The following is a 23,829-nucleotide window of genomic DNA, read 5'->3' as shown; positions in this document are numbered from 1 at the left end:
ATTATAAAAGAATCCATTAAAAAATTATTGATTTAATTTGCTAAATTAAATGAATAAAGGTATATTAAAACATTCACAATTAGAAGTGATATATTTATATGTATGTTAGATGTTAGATTTTACTAAGAAATGTAAATAAATGATTTTTCTTGCCTAAAATTTAAAAAAGAAATAGGAATGTGTATTAATGTCCAAATCCATTTAAGATGGACAATGAATTACAAAAAACTCCTAAAAAAACATATTAATTTAATTTGCTAATTTAAATTAACAAGAAAATTTAATTAAATAATCTTTTTGGCATAAAAGTTAGGAAAGAAAGAAGAATTTGTATTAATGTCCAAATTCATTTAAGATGGACAATGAATTGCAAAAAAAACTTTTAAGATAACCTATTAATTTGTTTGCTAACTTAAATTAAATAAAATAAATGAACAATGACAAATAATAATATATATATAATCAGTCTCATTTATACCCGTCATATCTTGGATCCAAATTTTTATTTGTCCCCATAAAATCCTTCGCTCATTTATGTTTCCAATTTCTGTAGTTTATTTCTGTGCTGAGGTGTTTTCCTCTTGTGATTTTGAGTAATGAAATATACGGGTAACGTCGGGCCAAAACCCCCACTCTTTTGGGTGGATTAAATATATTAGAGTAAATGGTAGGTGTTTCATTGTCGATTAGATGCTTAAAATCTAGCCCCCACACATTTTAGTCCTCACTTTAAGCACAAGTAGTTTTATCCCTTTTGTTTTGAACCTTGCAGTGTAATCTTCTCTTTTACATTCAACCAAGTACTTCTGTTTACTTTTTGCTGTGAGTTCCATTTTTTACTGTCCTTTTAATTTAAAGCTGCGTTAGCCTTTTGAAGTGAATCATATTGGCTCTTATTGGATTATCTTCCTCGATATTCTCAAATGGATAATTCTGTTCAATTCAACTAAATAAATGTAGGAATGTGGTAGCTGGTTTCAGTATTTGTTACCAGTTTAGATTTCCTCAATTCCGCTTCTCGTATTTTTACAGCAAAATTAATTATATCTTACTAAATAGTTGGTCACTGAAAAGGGAAGCATCCCTGCCTGGTTCATTTTAATGATCAGCTGTTTACATATGCTGAACTACTTGCTGGATTTTTATCATATTTTATGAGTTTCTGTCACGTGGAACATATATTTAATTTATCATAAGGTCGTTTTCACTTCTATTTTCAGTGCTAAATCAATATTTTTGATGATTTTGACGGGCAAAGATACATAACACAGACTAGTATTTGAAATTATAAAATTTAACTTTCGTATGTGTGCCACTTGAAACTGTTGCATCTTTAAATTAAATATGCATAAAACACCACTCCTAACAAGCTTCCAAGAAGCATCACCTACATAATTATTTTCTGCTTTACTGCTTAAGTATGGAACTGTGTCCAAGGAAGATGATGTATTCTGAACTCTATTTGAAACCCATTTTGAATATGCAGTTTTCAAATATAAACGCCCATCACTTGTTTTCCTCAGATAATTCTTCTATCTTGGTTCCTCTGTGATCGGTGGCATAAACTTTTTTCCTTTTGAAGATCTTGCTTGCGTTTGATAATTTGATTTCGTATCATCCCCCTTGTCTTAACAGCAATATTTGAAGGTTGGCCAAATTTTTACCTAACATTAGTATATTTTTCACTGTTATAATGAGGGCAATAAGGTCTAGTAAATATATTAAGAGTTAGTCCCATTGTACAAAAGAAAACGCATTACATTCCATCTGTTTTCAGCATGACATTCCATCTGTTTTCGGTAGTATAAATTTCTTATTGTACTTTCTCTTACAATTTCCACTTGGACATGTCACTGTTAGAAGTAATCAACAATTGTTTTATCTGTTGCTAACATTTCTTTATTCCAGGGGAGGAAAATTGGACGTTGGGTTAGGGCATATCATCTTAAGGTTCCTCCTCCACCAATGCCTCCCCAACCTCCTCGAGGAGGTCCACGCCAGAGATTTCTTCCAACTCCTCGTGGAGTTAATATGATTGTATGGAGCCTGGATAATCGTTTTGTGCTTGCTGCTATCATGGGTATTTTTCTGCATATGGAAAATTTATTGTGCATTGGCTTATGTTTAACCGTTTACATTGAGCTGGCACTGTACAGGTTATGTGCTGGGACTGTTACTTTTTGTTTTGTGCAACTGTATAAAGTTAATATTCGGATTAGGCTTAATCTGCATCCTTGCCTACAAGGGCTCTTTTCTATTGAGCTAATAGTCGCATATCAGTTACTTAGATTTTATTAGATTAAAAATTATTTGCACTTTTAGCTAATGATCATTGTTACTATAATCTTTGCTCGTTGTAGTAGTGTTCTAGTGCAACAATTGATGCCAATTGTATATCTATTCTCAATGATCCAAAATTTGTAAATTTCCAATAAAGATGTATGGAAAAAAGAACAAAGGAGAATTTCTCGTATGTTATTTTATGAGTCGGGTTACATCTTTAAATATACATTGTCTATCCCAATCCCAAGATTTGTTTCAAGTACCTCAAGATTCTATATACTGCATTCAAATGACCTCAACAAAGTGCGTCCATGTATCGGGTTACGAGACTCACTGCGAAGGCAATTTCTGGGAGAGAGATCGATAAATTTCCCAACAAGATGTTGATATCTTCCAGGATCCACTAGTGTATCTTCCAACAGTTTTCTTTTATTCCTTTGTTCAACTGGTGTCCTACTCGGTTTCCACCCAACATGTTTGTTTCTTCCAATAGATTGAGAGTGTATTTTCTTTGGGAAACATAGATACCTTGCTTGCTTCTTGCAATTGCCGTCCCTAGAAAGTACTTTATGGTTCCAAGATCTTTTACTTCAAACTCCTTCGCCATCATAAGTTTAACATCCTCCATTTCTTGATTGTCATCTCCGAAAAAAGAATTATGTCATCGACATATACTATGAGGACACTGATTCTTTCTCAGAGTGTTACAAAGAGCTTGTGGTCTGCCTATCCCTATACATATACAAACATCTTTAGTCTTTATGGCCTTGGAGAATCTATCAAACCAAGCACGTGGAGACTGCTTTATCTCATACAAAGACTTGTTGAGTTTCCATTTTGTAGGGTTTCTTCAAAACCCGGAGGTTGGCTTGTGTAGGCTTCTTTCTCTAGTTCATTGTTGACAAAGGCATTTTTTATATCAAGTTGATGTAGAGGCCAATCAAGATTAGGTGTTAATGATAGATGACACGAACTGTACCGAGCTTGGCAACTGGAGCAAATGTTTCACTGTAATCAATTTCATAGGTCTGAGTAAATCCTCTTGCCACCTATTGTGCTTTGTATCTTTCAATGGATATATCTGTTTTGTATTTGACTGTGAACACCCATTTACACTCTCGGCGTTCTTTCCTTGTGGAAGCTCAGCCAACTTCCATGTATTATTTACTTTAAGGCTCTTATTTCTTCACGGACAGCTGTTAGCCATTCAGGTGCATCAAGGGCTTCTTGAATAATCGTGGGGATTATGACATGAGACAACTTTGAAGTAAATGCATAGATGAGTAAGACAAAACTGAATATGAGAAAATCAGAGATGAGATGTTGAGTGCAGAATCTCACCCTTTCTCATAGCTATAGGCACATTGAGATAAAGAATTTTACCTGACACTTGTTCTTATAGCTATAGGTACGTTGAGAATTGAGATCAAGAATTTTACCTGACTTTGGATATACCAACGGTTCAGATTCTTGGTTGTGCTTCGGATTTGCAATACCCTCCCTATTATGAGATTTGTTTCGTTGTGAGTAGACTTGTTCTGGTTGTGGCGATGGTTCTCTTCTTGGTTCTGGTATTGGGGAAACTATAGTAGAGATTGTCGGCTTTGGATGAGGAATGAAAACGGTTGTGGTATCTGAATTTTCACCAAGAATAGGTAGGGTATTCCAACAAGATTTATCAGATTTTTCCTCCTGAGGCGAAGTTGGAGAAAAATATGGTATGTCAAAAAAGGTTACGTCATGAGAAATTTAAGTTCTTTTTGTTTGTGGACAGTAACAAAGGTAACCTTTCTGAATTGGAGAGTTGTCAAACAAAGACAATTTTGAGGGCTCTAGGATCAAGTTTGCTACGAGTTTGTTCATGAATGTGGACAATGGCTGTACTCCCAAACGTTTTCAATGGAAGGTGAGAGTTAGACACGTGTAGGAACTTAGTAACAAGAAGCGACAGTGGTGTGACAAAGTTTAATGGTCGACTGACTAAGCGGTCTATGAGAAAAGCAACCATGAAAATGGAACCCCCCTGTAGGTACTTAAGAAGAAAAGCAACTATGAAAATGGCACCCCTCTGTAGGTACTTGAGAAGAAAAGCAACTATGAAAATGGCATCCCCCCCGTAGGTACTTAGGAACATGCATAGCAAACATTAGAGTGCGAGCAACATCTAACAAATGACGAATTTTTCTTTCGGAAATTTTGTTGTGGGGTATCAACACAAGAATATATGATACCATGTTCCAACAGATAACTGCCAAGAATGCTATTGAAGTATTCCGTGCCATTATAGGTACGAAACAAGCGAATTTGGATGTGAAATTGAGTTTGAACCATCTTATGAAATTCTTTAAAAATATGAGCACAGTTTGATTTATTTTGAAGGAGATAAACCCATGTAACCTGTGTGATCATCGATAAAAGTTACAAACCAATGTTTGCCATGAGATGTAGTGATTTGTGAGGGGCCCCATAAGTCATTGTGGATGAGGACAAAAGGGGTAGATGGGGTATATGGCTTCGGAGAGTAAGAGACTCGAGTATGTTTAGCTAATTGACACCCTTCACAAGACAATGAACCAAGCTCTTTATTAATAAAGAGGGTAGGAAACATACATTTCAAATAAGCAAACTGGGGTGACCAAATCTAATATGCAATGACATAATTTTCCCAATGTTAGAACAAGAATCTGAAACAACTTCAGACACCAGAGACTGACTACAATTTGGTGAAACATTCTGAAAGTAGTAAAGGCCATTGTGAGTCCTAGCACTGGCAATCATCGTCCCTGAAGATAGGTCCTGAAATTGACAAGAAAGAGAAAAATTTAGCCATGCAGTTACTGTCAAAAGTCAGTTCGCTAGTAAAGATCAAGTTGCACGTTAATGCAGAGACATGAAGGACAGATTTCAGCAGAATATTAGTAGATAATCGAATCACCCATTCCAGCAACACAAGACAAGGAACCGTCTGCAATTTTTACGGTAGTATGGCTAGAACATGGAGTATAAGTGCAAAACAAACGGGAGTCTCCTGTCATATGATTGGAAACTCCGGAGTCGACAATCCAATGATTTTTAACACTAGAATGAAAGCTAGAGTGAGTAATTCCGGATTGGATTAGAGAGCATGACCCAACAGTATGGCTAGAGGAAGGATTAAGTGCAGTTTGGCGAAGAAGACGGCAATATTCCTCAATATGCTCAATTTTCTCCTTAGTGAAAGGTGCTTGAAATTTCAGGAGTGCGCAGCTGCTCTTGGGTCGTTTGAGTTTGAAGAGCACGACTATCAGTCCTCTTTCTCGGCTGCCAATTTGGTGGTTTCCCATATATCTCCCAACACGTATCCTTCGTATGACCAGGACGTTTGAAGACTTGTTTGTCACAAAGGCTGAGGCATCAGAACTTGTTGCATACCTGATCATATCTTATTTACTTAGTTGGCTATGAATTTATCTATCTGTTTACCTCTCTCTTTATTTGTATATTTGTATTTTAAATTCCTAGGATTAGTTTATCTTATCTCCTTAGTTGTTTATTTAGTTCTTGTAGACTCTACATTTCATAATAAGAAATATACGGTGTTTCACCAATTCTCATTTTATTCTAACTACATGGTATCAAAGCACCAGGGATAATTTACTTGACCAAATACGGCATGGCAACACCGAAAATATCCGAAACTCCGGATTCCAACCCCGCGGCGATCGATTTCCCGTCGGTACCCATTACTTGTCATCGATTGAATGACAAGAATTATTTGCAGTGGTCATAATCCATTATGCTATGTATCTGTGGCCGTGGGAAAAATGGCTTCTTGTCCGGCGACGCGCTTTGTCTAGCATATGACGATCCAAAATTTTGGATATGGAATTCGGAGAATTTCATGGTTATGTCTTGGTTAATAAATTCCATGACAACCGAGATCGGAGAGAATTTACTCCGTTATCGAAGTGCCAAGGATAGCTGGGAAGCTACAAAAGATACATATTCCTCCAAAGATAACACCTTCGACGAGGAAGAGAAAAATTAAGCGGTGAAATGGAACAAAACACCGGCTTGTGATACCATGCAAAAAAGAACAAAGGAGAATTTCTTGTATATTATTTTATGAGTCAGATTATATCTGTAAATATACAACAATGGGAAGTCTATACCAAGAATTAAGGAAGAACATAATATTATCCTACCAAATTAAAGATTATGCTATCCTATCAAATCAACTAGATTGAAATTAAATATTGCAAAATATATTTGATACTAATCTACAATAAACGTAGTGGATGGAGGTAACTATAGTCTTTTTTCGATCTTCATCTAGCAGCCACTTGTTTGGTTTCCGATGTGAGAAACATGACAAATATGCACATAATTGAGGGAGAGGACTCAGAGGAGACCAAAGAAGGCATGGCTAGCAACAATAAAACAAGATAAAGTTCATTTAAATATAGACGATGATATAATAGAAGATATAGTACTAAGTGTAGGATGATCCACATAGTTGACCACACTAGTGAGATAAAGGCTTGTTGTTGGTCTTTTCCCTTATGTTACACATTACGGTGCTTTAATATGCACTCTGTGTGTGTGGCCGGTGGCGGTGGTTGGTGCAATTTCTTTTACTTCATGGATCATCAATATAGATCAATGTATTTTGGATAGTGTTTCGAGGATCATTTTGAGAGAACCTCACAATCTCTTAGTTTTAAGGCTCGTTGGGAGAGAACATTAGATCTTTTAACACAATATTGTGAATAATTTTCCTATCGCAATCTATTTATAATAGAGTACAATGATTCAAATAAAGAAAATCATATCCTAATAGAAATAAAAGATCACTCTAACGATGAAGTGATCCTATTTATTTAAAACTTGAATAAAGGATAAGATAATAACAAATCTTACATTAGATTATGGCAGAATAATCCCTTGGGCTTGAACTTTCGATATTGGTGCATTGGAGGCTCATGACATTACTCCCCCCTTGGAGTTCATGGTTGTTCGACCATGTGAAAAGTATAGGCAACCTCAGTCCACGCAAGGAGGTACTTGGATCTCTTCAAGAATGATTGTCGCTGTTGGAATATTTCAAATAATAGGCATATAGGTGGCGGATGTTCTTAAATTCCTTCCAATTGTAACCATGGACAATCTTGTTCCAGCTTAAAAAAACCGAGTTGGACATTGCTCTCATGTTAAAAAGAAGCCAATCCACCCTTTTATTTTTTCTGTGTTTGTTGATTCTAAAAGAACCGTTGGCTTCTGTTTAGCCATCCTAGTGGATTGGACATCCCTTTGTGCTTTGGAAAATCCCATTTCGAGTTTTTGGGCTTGGGCACAAATGTGCTGCCATATGCTGATCCACTGCCATGCAGCTCCCTGTCGTCCATACCTTTCATACTACTGCTATCTTCCTTTCTTGTATGTGCACTTAGTCTAGCCGCAGCAATGGACCTTCGCCGCAATGCAGCTCCTTAGTACTTCTGCCCTTGTCCTCACCCCTTACTGCTTCAGTTCTTGTTGCAGAGATAGTTAAGGATAATGCTTCCATCTGGGCAAGGTGTTCTTGCTGCCGATGCTTGTTTGCAGCCCTATCTTCCTTGTACATCTGAATAAATGCTTCGAATTGTTGCTGCAAGGTGTGAAAATCCTCCATAACAGTTGTCTCTGATACCAATTTGTTATGATCCCAGGTTTGGATCATGTCATGGGATGATCAATGTATTTTGTATTGTGTTTCGAGGCTCGTTTTGAGATAACCTAGCGATCTAATGCTCATTGGAAGAGAACCTTAGATCTCTTAACACAATATTATGTATAATTTTCCCGATAATTTTATTAATAGAATCACACTCTATTTACAGTATAGTACAATAATTCAAATAAAGAAAACCTTATCCTAATATAAATAAAAGATCAGTCTGACTATGAAATGATTTTATTTATTTAAAACTTAACTAAATTGATAAGATAACAGCAAATCCTACAGAAGATTGAAACAAAATAATCCCTTGGGCTTGAACTTTCCATATTGGTGCAATGGAGGCTCATGACAGAATGTGATCAAGATACAGTTAAACTAGCTTCATACCTCCAGGGCTCAGGTGAAGCTATGAGGCACCTAGGCGAAGGAGAGAGAAATTTTGAAAAGGCTCTCCCCCCAAATTCTCCTTCAGTCAACTGCGAGCCCTTGCCGTACCATCATCTTATTAAAGTTCTGATCCCTGCTGGCCATTCCGTTCACAATCTTCCGGCGACGGTCGCCTGACCGTCAGCGACTATCCCTCCACTTTTTCGAACCATTATGAGTCCAGATCTGAACACCGTACACTTTTTTTGTCCACACCCTCTCAACCTTGACTTACGTTAGCCTTCTCCGACTAAGTTCCGGCCATCATTCACGGCTTCCCATAAACCTAAATTTCCTTTCCTTCATTTTATCACCTTATCACCTTTCCGATTTTCAGTAGCCATTTTCCTCCCTTTTACCGAGAATAGAGATGAATCGAATGTTAACCAGGGATCAACTCAAAACAAGTTGTGAGATTAAAATAGAACAAAAGTTGTTTTTGTTGACCAACGGCAGAAGGGGAAATACAGTGCTAGTAATTGAAAGAACCAGAAATGCAAGCTATGTGCTGGAATTGGACTTTGACAGCTTACATTGGATTTTGGGAACACTATGGAACACATCAATAAACCTCTTTCATGTTCGCAGTTTAAGAGATTCAGAGGTAGAGAAGCTGTCACATCAGTGCACAAAGTTGTGAATGGACGAGGAAGCTATCTAGAATTATCTAAGTTTGTTTCGAGGGGGAAGACGCAACGTATCATCATACCAAGCGGAAGATTTTACTCGGGGTGGAAATGGATGGCACATAATATGTCAAAATTCATGACAGCTCGTAAGAACAGTTCACCAACCATCAAAGTACGAAGACAAAATATAGAAAAAGCTCAAAAGCATCAAAAGTTTAGGTCGACTCAGCATAACAAAGGGATTCCAGAGGTTGTCACTCTTGAACAATTACCGGTATGTTTGGCTAAGGACTGGAGTAAAGCTCTTATCATTACAAGGGACTGTGTTAACATATCATGGGATTTGGTTCGTAATACCCTTGGGAGGGCAGTTCAGAGGAAGATCGAATTGTTTCCCTTCCAAGCCAACAAAGCAGCTTGGTGGCCACATAATGATGAAGATGCAGCCTTCTATTTGAGACTGAAAAAAGTTTTTTTGGAAAAAAAAGTTACTTGGTCATTTGAAAAATGGAATCAACATATAAACATTGAAGAAGAAACTTTTGAGTGCTGCAACAGCTGGGTGCGATTAATGGGCTTACCTTGGGATCTATGGTCCACAAATCTCTTCAAGGAAATTGGTGATCAGTGTGGTGGTTTACTGAACATTAGTCAAGACACAATTATGCTCCGAGATTTATCAGCAGCAAAAATTAAAGTAGTAGGTATTGAAGGAGGGTTCATCAACAGAAATTTAAGGATTCAGACTCAAAGAGGACCTATGACCATTCGAATTAAAGTGGATTCGGTTGATTCAGCAGCGTATGAGATTTTTGAAAAAAGAACTTATGCTCAAGTGGTGGCTAATGGAGCGAGAGTATTACCTGGGTGGGGAAGCTTGAAACGTTCCAAAGGAACAGAAGCGACTGTTGTTCAAGATCAGATGGTTGGAACACCGAGGAAGCACATCAACAAAAATGTAAAAGAAATTCAAGATACGGGATTGTTACAAAATTCTGAAGGTCGAAATTGTATCTCTGAACCATGGTATCGGGGGAAGCAAATCAAGATTTTGAAAAAGATTCAGCGAAAAGCTGTGAATGAATTTCAGACAGGGACGATTGAATCGCTGAAGATTACTCCAGAACAAAGGGATTTTGATCATGTCTACAGTAGGAAAAAAATTAAGGCAAAAAAGGAAACATCTTATGGAACAGTGGGTGTAGAATCGAAGGTACCAGTCATCGTAGAAGACCTTGAAATTTCAGATGGGGATGAAGGAAACTGGGAGAAAAATTTAAATACAAATTTTTCAGATGCAGGTGGCGAATCCAGTGCTGAAGAAAGCCTTATTTCTGATCATTCGACATTGCCATCCACGGATTTTGAAGATTTTGGGGTCTTTTTTGAAGAGTCTCCGAGTAAGGTTGGCAAACTGCCCAATAATTCTGATCCAACTCAATCCTCTATCCATTCTTTCATCTTCAGGTACGGTAGAGGGGTTGGTGGGTGGGGTCGAGAGATTAGGCGGGGCGGGAATTACACCTTCTGTAGATAAGTTGGGTAACTCACGAATTAATTCCGAAGGGCAACAAATTGATAAGGCAGAAGATTTCTCAACGGTGAGATTCGAGTTACAGAATCTATTGAGTTCAGCGGAAAATGAATGCTTGAAAGCTATGGGTGTAGAGAAGATAGAACTCCTGAAAATCACCGAAGGAAGGAAGGAAGATGGAGAGTGATGATCCATGTGCAGAGTGAGTTCAAGGGCAGACGCAGTGAACTGATGAGAGTTGTTTCATGGAATATTAGGGGGAGTTGTTCTGCCACTCGACGGGGATTGATACGTGCTGTCCTTGTAAAGGAAAAACCAGATTTAATAGTATTGCAGGAGTTAAAAAGAGAGGTGGTGGATCGCAGATTTATTGCAAGCTTATGGAAATCAAGGTTTGTGGAGTGGCTCATCTTACCTTCTATTGGCCGGTCAGGGGGAATACTTATTATGTGGGATCCAAGGATCATTTCGGTTAAGGATAGTTTGATTGGGGAATTTTCGGTTTCAATCCATATTCAAAAGGATAGTATCATTGATTGGTGGTTTACAGCGGTATACGGTCCATGTCAACCTAGATTGAGATCAAATTTTGGGATGAGCTGGCGGGATTGCGGGTTTTATGTGGAGATCGATGGTGCCTGGGTGGAGATTTCAATGTGGTTAGATCAATTGCAGAGAAAATTAATAGTGCATCACAGACAAGAAGCATGATCTGTTTTGATTCATTGATTCAAGAATTGAAGTTGATCGATCCGCCCTTACTCAATGGAAAGTTCACGTGGTCAAATTTTAGGGAATCGCCCATTTGCTGCAGATTGGACAGATTCTTGTTCACGGTGGGGTGGTCTGAAATTTATCCTTGCTATAGACAATCACTCTTGCCAAGGATTATATCGGATCATCATCCAGTGATCTTTGACTTGGTTAAAACTAGGTGGGGTCCGACTCCTTTCAGATTCGAGAATGTGTGGTTGCGGCATCCAAGTTTCAAACATTTGACGCAAACGGCGTGGAACAAGGTGGGTTTTCAAGGATGGGAGGGATATAGATTTATGATGAAACTAAAAGCTTTCAAGGGTGAAATCAAAAGATGGAATGAGGATGTTTTCGGCAATGTAGATATGAAAATAGCAGAATTTATTAATAAAATCAATAGATTGGATAAGTTAGAGAGTGAGGGACGGGGATCGCAAGAAATTCAGAATGAAAGGAAAGAAACAAAATTATTGCTGGAAAATTTGATGTGCCGAAAGAATCAGATCAATAATCAGAAAAGCAAAATCAAATGGATTACAGAAGGGGATCAAAACTCAAAATTTTTTCATTCACTGTTAACACATCGTAACAACAAAGCTATCATTGACAGATTGGAAAGATTTGATGGTTCAATAACGAGGGATGAGAATGAAATTGTCTCTATTATTCTCCAGTATTACAAGGAATTGTACGGGATGTCAAACGTGAGGAGTTGGGGTATTGAAGGAGTGGATTGGTGTCCAATCGACGATGAGTTGAGCAAAGAATTAGAAAAGCCATTTTCTGAAGATGAGATTAAACAAGCTGTTTTTAAGTGCGATGGATGTAAGAGCCCGGGGGCCGATGGATTTACATTGGCTTTTTTCCAAGATTGCTGGGAGATAGTGAAACAAGATTTGATGAAGGTTTTCGACGAATTCTTTCAACGAGGAATAATAAATGCAGCGACTAATGAGACATATATTTGCTTGATTCGTAAGAAAGTGGAATCGAATAATGTGAAGGATTTCAGACCTATAAGCCTCACAACGAGTGTGTATAAGATTATAGCGAAGGTTTTAACGACGAGGCTGAAGATGGTGATAGCAGACACAATTTCTGAATCTCAAAATGCTTTCATTGAAGGGAGGCAAATAGTAGACTGCGGACTTATTGCAAATGAATTGGTCGAAGAGGGGAGAATAAAGAGGAAAAGGGGATGGGTGTTGAAGGTGGATTTCGAAAAAGCATATGACAATGTGGAGTGGGATTTTATGGATTTTGTTCTCATGAAAAAGGGTTTTGGTAATAGATGGAGGTCTTGGATGAAAGGATGCGTCTCAAATGTTTCATTTTCTATATTGATCAATGGGAGACCGAGAGGCAAGTTCAGAGCTTTCAAAGGGCTAAGACAAGGTGATCCATTATCACCGTTTTTGTTCAACTTGGTGGTGGATGTGTTGGGAAGATTAATTGATAAGGCGAAGGAGACAAATCTTATAAGGGGGATTGAAGTTGGTAGAGACAAGATAGAGATATCACACATTCAATTTGCCGATGACACACTCTTCTTTGTGCAAACTGAAGATCATATCAGATTCCTGGTCAAAGTGGTGCAATCGTTCTGTGACATGTCAGGCTTAAAAATCAATTGGGAAAAAAGTGCTTTGTTGGGAATACACCGTGATCAGGAGGAGGTTGCATTATTGGCACAACGAGTGGGATGTTGTACGGAGAATTGGCCTATCAAGTATTTGGGAATGCCCCTGGGTGGTAATCCGTTGCAAACTTCTTTTTGGGCACCTGTTGTGGCGAAGGTAGCGAAAAAATTATCAAATTGGAAGAAATCATTTTTGTCCAGAGGCGGTAGGCTGACATTGATTCTATCGGTTTTGAATTCTATTCCGATATATTATCTGTCCTTATTTAAGATGCCGAGAGGTATAGCGGAGTCATTGGAGAAGATTTCTAGAAACTTTCTTTGGGACGGACCGGATGGTGATACTCATTGCCACTTGGTTGCGTGGGATAAGGTGTGTACCCCGAAAGAGAAAGGAGGAATGGGTGTGGCGAATATAATGTTGCGAAACAAGGCATTGTTGGGTAAGTGGTGGTGGAAATTCTTTGTGGAAAATGATAAATTATGGAAGAGAATAATTGTGAGCAAATATGGGTTACAAGAAAACATGTGGGATGCAGGGTTGGCATTGAATGTCACGTTCAGATGCCCATGGAAGTTCATTTCACGAGTTTACCAAACTTTTAAACAGAAGGTTGTTATTAAGGTGAGAGGTAACAAGGTTAGGTTTTGGGAGGATAGTTGGTGGGGGGAAACCTCTTTTAAAGACCTATTTCCATCTTTGTTTCAGCTTTCAACTATCCCTAATCTGCCTATTTCATATTTTGCTCGTTTTGATAGTGTCACGTCTGATCTTTCTTGGGATTTTCATTTTAGAAGGGAAGTCAGGGATGAGGAAATTGATAAGCTGTCCGAGTTATTAGGTGTTCTAGATTCAGTGAGATTGGTAGAAGGGGTAGATGATTATATTCAATGGCAAGGGGATCCTTCGGGTATTTTCTCAGTTAGATATTTCTATGACTCTTTCTTCCAACTTACTGGTTTTTCAGCTTCTAATGTTTCAATGTTATTTGGAAAACTCCAGTCCCAAAAAAGATACAAATATTCTCTTGGATAGCGTCATTGGGTAAGCTACCTACCACGGAGATGATTCAAAAAAGATGGCCAACAATTGCATTGCGCCCAAATTGGTGTGTGCTTTGTCGAAATGATACAGAGACTCAGGATCATATACTCATTCACTGTCCATTCACATTATCACTGTGGTATAGAGCTTTGCAAGCACTTCGATTGGTGTGGGTGTTGCCGAATTCAACAAATGATTTACTATGTATGAATTTGGGACAGCAGACTGGATCAAGGGGCCGAATTTTTTGGTATGTGGTTGTACAATGCATATGTTGGACAACATGGCTAGAAAGAAACAGAAGAGTCTTCGAAGATATTGAAGAAACTGCAGCGAACTGCTGGGACAAAATAAAACTCAATATTGCGTTGTGGATTGGCAATCATCATGACTTTAAGAATGTCTCAGTTTTAGATTTGATGAGAAGTTGGGATTATGTGTATCATTGAGATAAATCATTTTGTGCTTTTCATTATGACAGTGGACTACTAGTCCACTTTGTAAACATTCTTATTCTAGTATTAATAATATACGTTTCTTATAAAAAAAAAAAGAAATAAGAAAAATAGTCGGTCAGGAACAATTGTAGTTAATGATTTAAAGGCTCTTATTTTCTATGTAAAAAAGTGATATTTGTCTGATCATTAAGTCTCTATTTGTAAATGTTGATCTTTGGCCTCCTGTATCCTTTTTCTTTTCTTTGTTTGCATGATATATATAGATATATATATGTGTGTGTGTGTGTTTTTTTTTTTTTTTTTTTTTTTTTTTTTTTTTATGCTGATTCAAGTTATAATCTGAAGTCTATTCAAGCAAGAGATCTATGTGGTTTCTTGGAGCGAAAATCTTTTAAACCTTTTTTATTTTCTTCTCAGATAACAGAATATGTGTTTGGAATGCTAACGATGGTAGTTTGGTGCACTCTTTGGCGGGTCATATGGCATCTGTAAGTCTATATTTGAACTTCTTAGATAGATATTCAAATTGACCTAAAATGGTAATCGTTTTTGACGCTTATGTGGTTTGGCATCAAATTTTCATTTCAAGTCTGGGCTATAAAAGTATGTTTTCCCTATAATTAATATAATCCAAAATTTGATAAGAAATAAAAATTAATCCGCAAACAATCTACTTATAAAAATAATTGTTATTAAATCACCTCACTAGTTTCTGGAATTCATCATTAGTGCTTTGGTACCATCTGTGACTTTTGTTGTTAATATCTAATTCAATGGAGAGCCTGCACCTTGGGAGTTTCAGTACGTAAACTTTTGTACATGCGATTTGGAGTAGGGGTGTATCCAGGGTGGTTGGGGCAGGTTGAAGGGGTGCATTAATTCAAAACTCACATATAATTTGATATTCCCATGTATATTATTACCTCTATAAATTTATATGATAAAACATAATATGTTGAACAGCAAAAGAAAATGGTTGACAAAACACTAAATGATTTGTCTCACAATGTCCATCGCCATTTTTTTTTGGATCAGTAGCCGCTTCAAGTGGTGATCAGTTATAAATATATTATTATTAAAGATTAGAGTTTAGGTAGTAGTCACAAATGAAACTGTTGTTGACTTATGGATGCAAACACATAGAATCGTTCTCATATTTTAATATTCAATCTTGGTCTTAAATTATAGTTTAAATTCATAAATATTTTAGTTTTGAATGTGGCTTCGACTAAAGTTTAAATTGTAGATCGATTCGTTTGACTTAAACTCAAATATCGAGTTCTATTAAACAAAAACTTGAATTATGGATCGAGTTAATGGGCTAATTTAATTTTGAATGTGTTATAATAAATATTAATAAAGATATTGATACTCACAAGTGGCTCGCAAACAAAATAATTTACCATAATTTGATACAAGTTAGATAATATTTGAGTCAACTCGAATAACTCACAACCTACCTGTGTCCTTTGAAGTTTAGTTGAGGTCCTGAAACTTGAACCTGAGTGTTGACGGATGAGTAATTTAAAATTATTGATAAATTAGCTTTGATATAGGATAGAAAGAAGACCTTACATTTTATATTTGGATCAAAAAGTTTTTTAATGTGTGCACAAGCACACAAACACATTAGGGTTGAGTACGATTTTTTTTGTTCGTTTAATAATAACCCGAGCCATAATCCTTGATTGTATTTTTTAAATATCAGCCTGGGACCAACTCACTTGACATTCAAGGTGCACGCGTTGTGGTTCGTGTTGGGCAATCGGTTGGGACAGTCCAGCCTTTTAGTTGGATTTTTTTGCTCTTATAATCTCAACTTAGTATTAAAATGCGCGCAGTAAATTGTGAAAAATTTTAATTATCTGTTTGTGTTGAGCTATACATAAAATGCTGTTGAAGATGCCATGGGGATATAAAGGCGCTTTTTGATGTGTAAGAATCAAACTACAGTTACTTCTTCCTCTAAAGGTGGCGACACCTTTCATTTGCTGTAAAATCCATTGCATTTACACTTCTATTACATTTTTTGGAAGTGGTAACATGGAGAGCATTGATTTTGTAAGTTGAGAGCTTCTAAGCTTGTACGACAATGGAGCTGCTTTGCTTACAGTTTGATTTTGAAAATTCTTAGGGTAATACATTCTGCATTTGACTTTTATGGATTTTAAGCACAATATATACTTTTGCTATTTGGCAGACTTATGTTTTGGATGTTCATCCTTTTAACCCAAGGGTTGCAATGAGTGCTGGGTATGATGGGAAAACAATAGTGTGGGATGTAAGTGATGGCTCTTTTGTTTAGCAGATTTCCTGAATGATACATCATTTTTGTCAAATCATTTTTTTCCATGTATTCCTAGATATGGGAGGGTACTCCAATACGAGTATACGACATTGGTGGACGCTTTAAGTTGGTTGATGGAAGGTTTTCACAGTGAGTTATTCTAATATGCCTTTCCCGTTGTTCTGAGTCTTTTGACAGTGAAAGCAAGTGCTTTATTCATGGTTTTTGGTGTCTGTCTACGGGCATACCTGTAAGACGTAGATTTTATTGTTTATAATTATAATATCAATTAGAATTTATAAATTTACTGTTGTATCTTATTTTTCTTGGAAGCCAGCTTACTGGTATTATTTGAATTATGGTAGTTTCTAGATGTTTTTTGGTTGTGTAGGGACGGCACATCTATTGTGCTCTCCGATGACGTTGGTCAAATATATCTTCTAAACACTGGTCAAGGAGAGTCCCAGAAGGATGCTAAATATGATCAGGTATATGAATGACACATAATTTGATGTTGTAAGTTGTGAGTTTTGGAATTGCTTAGACGATTCTGACTGCCAGTTTAAATATCCAACAGTTCTTCCTTGGAGATTATCGTCCTCTTACCCAGGATGCTCATGGCAATGTTGTTGATCAGGTGAATTGGCTGTTTCTGGTTGATTATTATTATCACGTGCTTAGAATGATATCGAAGTAGATGCAATGATCATAATAAATCACTAAGTGAAGGTCGAGATGAGAAACATACAAAACGAATGAGAAATAAAGATATGAGAGAAATCATTTCATTAATCTCATGGGTATAGTACACGTTATATAGACTACAAGAAGTACAACTACTTCCACAAAATAAGTAAAAAATATCATCCTACCTATTTTCAAAGATTTAAACTATACTATCAAATATAATGAAATCACAACAAATATTATCAAATATTTTACTAGTCATAAAGTATTCTTGATAGGCTCTATCCACGCTTCTCCTCAAGTTTGACAATATACGTTGATGAGGCCAAGCTAACCGATCGGAAATTCATGACCTTGTTCTGACAATCTTTTTGTAAGTATATCAGCAAGTTGATTGGATGTGGGTACATATTCAATGCTGATAATCCCTTCATCTAACTTGTCTTTGATGAAGTGTCGATTCACTTCCACATGTTTGGTTCTATCATGATGAACATGGTTGTGAGGTATGCTGATCGTCGACTTACTGTCACAATAGAGCTGCATAGGGTCTTTGCATTCTATTTTCAGTTTTGTCAATACACTCCCAATCCAGATGAGCTCACAAACTCCATGTGTCATGGCTCTATATTCAGCTTCTGCACTACTCCTTGCAAACCACTAATTGTTTTTTGCTTCGCCATGTCACTAGATTTCCTTATACCACTGTTCAATATCCTGATGTAGACTTTCTATCAGAGTTCGAACCATCCCAATCTGCATCTATAAATATACTCACTCTTCGATCATCTTTCTTTGCGAAGAATAAGCCTCTTCCCGGAGTTTGTTTCAGGTATCCGAGGATTCTATAGACTGCATCCAGATGACCTTGACATGTCATATATTGACTTACTAGGCTCACTGCAAAAGCAATGTCGGGTCGAGTATGTAAAAGATAGATAAATTTCCCAACAAGACGCTTATATCTTCCAACATCCACTGTTTCTCCTTCAATTTTTAATTCCCCAATTCAATTGGTGTCTTAGTCGGCTTACGCCCCAACTTGCTCGTTTCTTCTAGCAATTCCAAAGTATGTTTTCTTTGATAAGAAATGCCATTTTTGTCCTTAGCAATTTCCATTCCCAAGAAATATCGCAGAGTTCCAAGTTCTTTAACCTCGAATTCCCTTGCCATCATACGCGTCACTTCTTCCATCTCTTGACAATCTTCTCCAGTTACAATGATATTATCCACATGTACGATGATAATGGTGATCTTTCCTTTCTCATAATGTTTCACAAAAAGTGGATGATCTGCTTCCCCCTAACTGTATCCAATCTTCTTGATGACACTGGAAAATCTGATAAACCATGCACGTGGAAACTGTTTCGGTCCGTAAATGGACTTGTTGAGTTTGCATACCATCTATTTTCTGAGCTTGTCTGGGGTCGGCTCATGTAAACTTCCTCTTCTAGATTACCATTAAGGAACACATTTTTTATGTCACGTTTTTGTAAGGGCAATAAAGGTTAGCTGTCAAATGATAGAAAAATTCTTATATTATTGAGCTTGTGCTAATGTTTCGGCGTAACCAATACCATAAGTTGAGTGAAGCCTTTGGCAACTAACCGTGCTCTGTGCTTTTCAATTGAGTCATCTGCCCCATATTTTACCCTAAATACCCATTTACAGCTCACTGTGTTTTTCCCCATGATAATTTCACCAATTTCCAGGTGTTGTTCTGCTTTAAGGCACGCGTTTCCTTTAACACTGCAGCTTTCCATTCGGGAACATCTAGAGCTTCCTGAACTGACCTGGGAATGGTTATCCTAGACAATTTTGAAGTGAAAGCACGCAAGGAGAGAAATTTGAAAAAGAAACAAATTTGGAAATGGGATGTTGAGTGCATGATCTTGCACCTTTCCTAATGGCTATGGGAACATCAAGATCAAGAATGGTACCTGATGGAGGATCTGTTATCGGGTCGGGCTCTTGGCTGTGGTTAGTATTCACGATATCTTTAATACATCGAGGCTTTCGTCTTGAGTATACATATTTGGTTGAGGTGTCGACTGTCGAGTCTCCCCTTGTTTCTGACAGTATTGAGGTAGGCTTGGAAACAGGTTCTGACACTGCAGATGTGAACCAATTGATTGGAGGGCTGATAGAATCAGGATAGATGGAATATGTTGTGTCTGGGCTAATATTTAGGAGAGGACCGAGAGGTGGAGTATCCCAACCAGCTTCTATGTCTAATGCCCCCCCTACGCGTAGTTGAGGGGAAATAAAAGGTATTCTCAAAGAAGGTGACGTCACAAGAGGCAAAATGTTTTTTTGTTTGAGGACAATAGCAACAGTACCTTTTCTGAGTAGGAGAGTACCCCAAAAAAATGGTTTTGACAGCCCTAGGATCAAGCTTACTTCGATGATGGTCATAAACGTGCACAAAGGCGGTACACCCAAAGGTCTTGAGCGGAAGGTTAGTGGAGGTAGATATATGAGGGAAGAGGGAAGTCAAGAGAGATATGGGTGTGCTGAAATTTAGAGGTTGACTAGGTAGGCGATTAATAAGATAGGCAGCTGTAAGTACTGCATCTCCCCATAGAAACTTAGGCACATTCATTTTGAACATTAGAGCACGGGCAATCTCTAAGAGATGACGGTTTTTTCTTTCGGAAACCCCATTTGTTGTGGAGTATTAACACAAGAACTTTGGTGGATGATCCCATGGTTTCGTAGATAATTACCGAGAATGGCATTGAAGTATTACCATTGTCTGTTATGAGGGTGCGGATATGGGCATGAAACTGAGTTTGAATCATCTTGTGGAAATTTTGGAAAATAGTAGTTGTATCAGACTTATTCTGGAGTAGGTAAAGTCATGTAACTCGTGTGGGCGTCAACGAATGATAAAACCATCTTTTTCCATTACGATTTGAAATTTTGTGAAGGTTCCCATGTGTCGCTCTGAATTTGTGAAAATGGGGTAGGTGGTGTGAATGGCTTTGGTGAGAAGGAGACACGAGTATGTTTGGAAAGTTCACAAAATTCACACTGAAGTAAACTGAAATCTTTATTATTTTTTAACAATGAAAGAAACAACCGAGCTAAATAACAGAAACTGGGATGACCTAATCTATAAAGTGCTGCGACTTTATTTCTTAAAATTTTGAAACAGGACTAGCCATAACCCTAGGAACCAGAGACTGTCGACTGGAAGATGAAGAATGCTCAAAATAGGAAAGGCCATCGCAAAGCTTAGGATTGCCAATCATCCTCCCTGATAGTCGGTCCTGAAATTGACCCGAAACAGGCAAGAATTTAGCAATACAATTAATGTCACGAGTCATTTTACTAACAGGGAAATTTGTCAATACAAAAAGCTTCAAGCCTTAGAGAGAGAATTTTTTGAAAATGCTCTCTCCTATCTCTTTCCTTCGTTCAAACGGGTCCCTGCACGGTTCAACCAAAATCTTCAACTTCTGAGTTCAGGCGATCGTAACCTTCCCAAGGCACCGACTCCGGCCACCGGCCGTCGGCGGACATTTATTCAGTATTTCTTTTGGATTTATTTCGGAGACTACGGATTTTTCCGATTCTGTTATGAAAATGCTTCCTCCACTGCTCGATTTTCTTCTTATCAGCCTTCTCCTCATTTAATCTTCGTAAAAGAAAATAAGCTTATTACCGACAGTCACTAAACTTTCGTGAACCTTTCAGCCACTACAAAATTTTAAGTTAATCGTTGCGTTCAAAAATCTGGTTCATCGGCCTAGCTTTGGATAGTCGTAAATCTTCTCAAAATGGTTATACTCTATAGGAACCACGCTAATCATAGGAATGCACCAGTGGGTAGTAGGACAGGTTTGAGAGATGAAGTTATTAAGGTTGAACATAAATTATTCACGCTGAGAATGGGTAATGGAGGCAGGTCGATTTGGTGGTCTGAAAAACTAGGAATTCGTGCTATATGATGGACTTTGAACGCGAGGAAGCCCGTTGGATAAGCTTAAGATTCAAGGATGCTACCATTACACCAATGTCAGGCAAAACTTTCTATAGACTTCGAGGCAGGAATGCTGTGTTCACGATACAGCATTTTAGCAACAAGCGTGGAAGATTTTTGGAGCTGTCGAAATTTACTCAACAAGGAAGGAAACTAACCACCATTGTGCCAAATGGAAACAAATCAACGGGATGGAAAAATATCAGTTGCATTGGGAAAGTTGTTGTCTGGGAGCAGCAGCCGGATATAACGCAAGCAAAAAATGGCTCGTATCACAGCAAGGTGAATAGCTACAAGCAGGATGATAGAGTGATACAGAGGAATCAACGCCAAGGTCCGGGGAAAATTCTGGAGGGTAGTGATAGACAACATCCTAGAAAGGAATGGGATGAAACACTCATTGTCACAAAAGGAAGAGTAAACATCTCTTGGGAAAAAATTCAGGTTGCACTCGGGGAAGCCACAAAGATCAAGGTAGAACTCTTTCCGTTCCAAGCAAACAAGGCAGTGTGGTGGCCTAGCAATGCTGAAGAATTCTCGTACTATCTGAAATTAAAAAGAGGGTTTTTTAATAATGGGATTTCTTTGGATTTCGAGGCATGGAGAGATGACATTAATTCGACGGATTTTGTAGAAAAATGCTGCAATAGTTGGATTAGTATCTACGGGTTGTCTTGGAAATTATGGACACCGGCTAATTTTAAAATCATTGGTGACATCTGTGGGGGATTAATGGAAATTAATGCTGATACCTTACTATTCAGAGATCTTGGAGCTGCTAAAATTAAGGTCAAAGGTATTGAAGGAGGATTCATTCATAGTAGACTGAAAATACTGTTGGAAGGAGGGATTAGAGAGATAACTATCCANAGAACAGCTCCGCCAATGACTCAACAGCTTCCTCCATTGCAACTGGCTCTGTAGATTGTATTGAATTCTGGGAGTCAGATTCGAAAGATTCTAAATCGACCTCCAATGGATCATCAAGTGAATCCTCAAAATCGAACTCATCATTGACATCCCTCTCGCATATCCCCTTCTTTGTGCTTAGGCATCCCAAATTAGTACCTCCATCAAGCCCAGCTTCCATCTCGATTTCTACCTCTGCTCTCTTTTTTCTTCTCTGATAGGTAATCCANAGGATAATGGGGTGGGTGTTCTAAGCAATAAGAATGTATTGCCTACTTTCGGGATTACCTATCAGAGAAGAAAAAAGAGAGCAGAGGTAGAAATCGAGATGGAAGCTGGGCTTGATGGAGGTACTAATTTGGGATGCCTAAGCACAAAGAAGGGGATATGCGAGAGGGATGTCAATGATGAGTTCGATTTTGAGGATTCACTTGATGATCCATTGGAGGTCGATTTAGAATCTTTCGAATCTGACTCCCAGAATTCAATACAATCTACAGAGCCAGTTGCAATGGAGGAAGCTGTTGAGTCATTGGCGGAGCTGTTCTCATCTCCACAACAATCATCTATTTCGACCAAGCCACCTAAAACGGTAAACTTGAATGACAATGTTGGTCAGGTACTTTCAGATATACACTCTTCATTGTTAAATCATTCTTTCTATCTTCATTCTATCCTACCAGCTTCGTTTTCAGCTCTGGGTTTGTCTAGTGGGTTGTTAGGTGGAGGGACGGTGAGGGAAGATGAAAAGTCGGGAATCGAGAAAGCAAATTCAGGAAGGGCTGAAATGGTAAACAAAATCTGTGAGGAAGGAAAAAGGGAGGAATTTATTTCAGTTGAAAGATGTGGGAAAGGCGTTAAGAAATCAAATTACACGTTAAGTAGAGAATTATCCAGACTCAAATGTGGGATCAGTTATGAAAGAGGCTCAACCTCAAAGGGAGCAAATGTGTCAACATGAAAATTTTCTCTTGGAATATCAGAGGAGGAGGAGCGGCTAGAAGGAGAGAACTTGTTCGCAAAATCATACGTCATGAAAATCCGGATATTGTGGTGCTCTTGTAAACAAAAAAAGAACGGATGGGTAGAGGTTTTATTGCCAGTGTGTGGAAGCCAAGATTTGTCGAATGGGTGTGGTTACCGTCGGTGGGAAGTGCGGGGGTATTGTGGTAATGTGGGATCCCAGAGTTGTGGAAGTTACTAATAACTTGATAGGAGAGTTCTCAGTGTCAGTCGAGATACGTTCGCATGAAGAAGTAAGCTGGTGGTTCTCAGCCATTTATGGACCGGTTAAGCCAAGAGATCGGGAAAAATTTTGGGATGAAATAGCTGGATTGCACTCGATATGCGGGGATAGGTGGTGTTTGGGAGGAGACTTTAATGTAGTCAGAAACACGGGGGAAAAGATGAATAGCCGATCTCTCACCACGAGTATGACATGCTTTGACTGTCTGATTGAAGAGTTACAACTTATTGATCCACCGCTTCTTAAT

General features: G+C 38.0%; 1 protein-coding gene across 4 annotated transcripts in view; it reads left to right on the top strand.

The window, feature by feature from the left end:
- The window catches only part of LOC140986736 (uncharacterized), a 46,825-nt gene that overhangs the window by 8,571 nt on the left and 14,425 nt on the right, over positions 1-23,829 (top strand). For 3 of the 4 annotated variants that reach the window (XM_073455067.1, XM_073455068.1, XM_073455066.1), the window contains exons 13-18: positions 1,909-2,080; positions 14,886-14,956; positions 16,669-16,749; positions 16,832-16,905; positions 17,147-17,243; positions 17,333-17,392. In XM_073455067.1, the coding sequence (XP_073311168.1) occupies positions 1,909-2,080; positions 14,886-14,956; positions 16,669-16,749; positions 16,832-16,905; positions 17,147-17,243; positions 17,333-17,392 (555 nt within the window). The remainder of the gene's footprint in view (positions 1-1,908; positions 2,081-14,885; positions 14,957-16,668; positions 16,750-16,831; positions 16,906-17,146; positions 17,244-17,332; positions 17,393-23,829) is intronic. The other variant, XM_073455069.1, reaches the window with a different exon arrangement.

Source organism: Primulina huaijiensis, chromosome 10 (genome assembly GCF_012295235.1).
Source record: "Primulina huaijiensis isolate GDHJ02 chromosome 10, ASM1229523v2, whole genome shotgun sequence".
In the NCBI taxonomy this organism is placed as follows: domain Eukaryota; kingdom Viridiplantae; phylum Streptophyta; class Magnoliopsida; order Lamiales; family Gesneriaceae; genus Primulina; species Primulina huaijiensis.
Note: the sequence above shows the minus strand (reverse complement) of the source record. Positions and strands in the feature narration are given on the sequence as shown.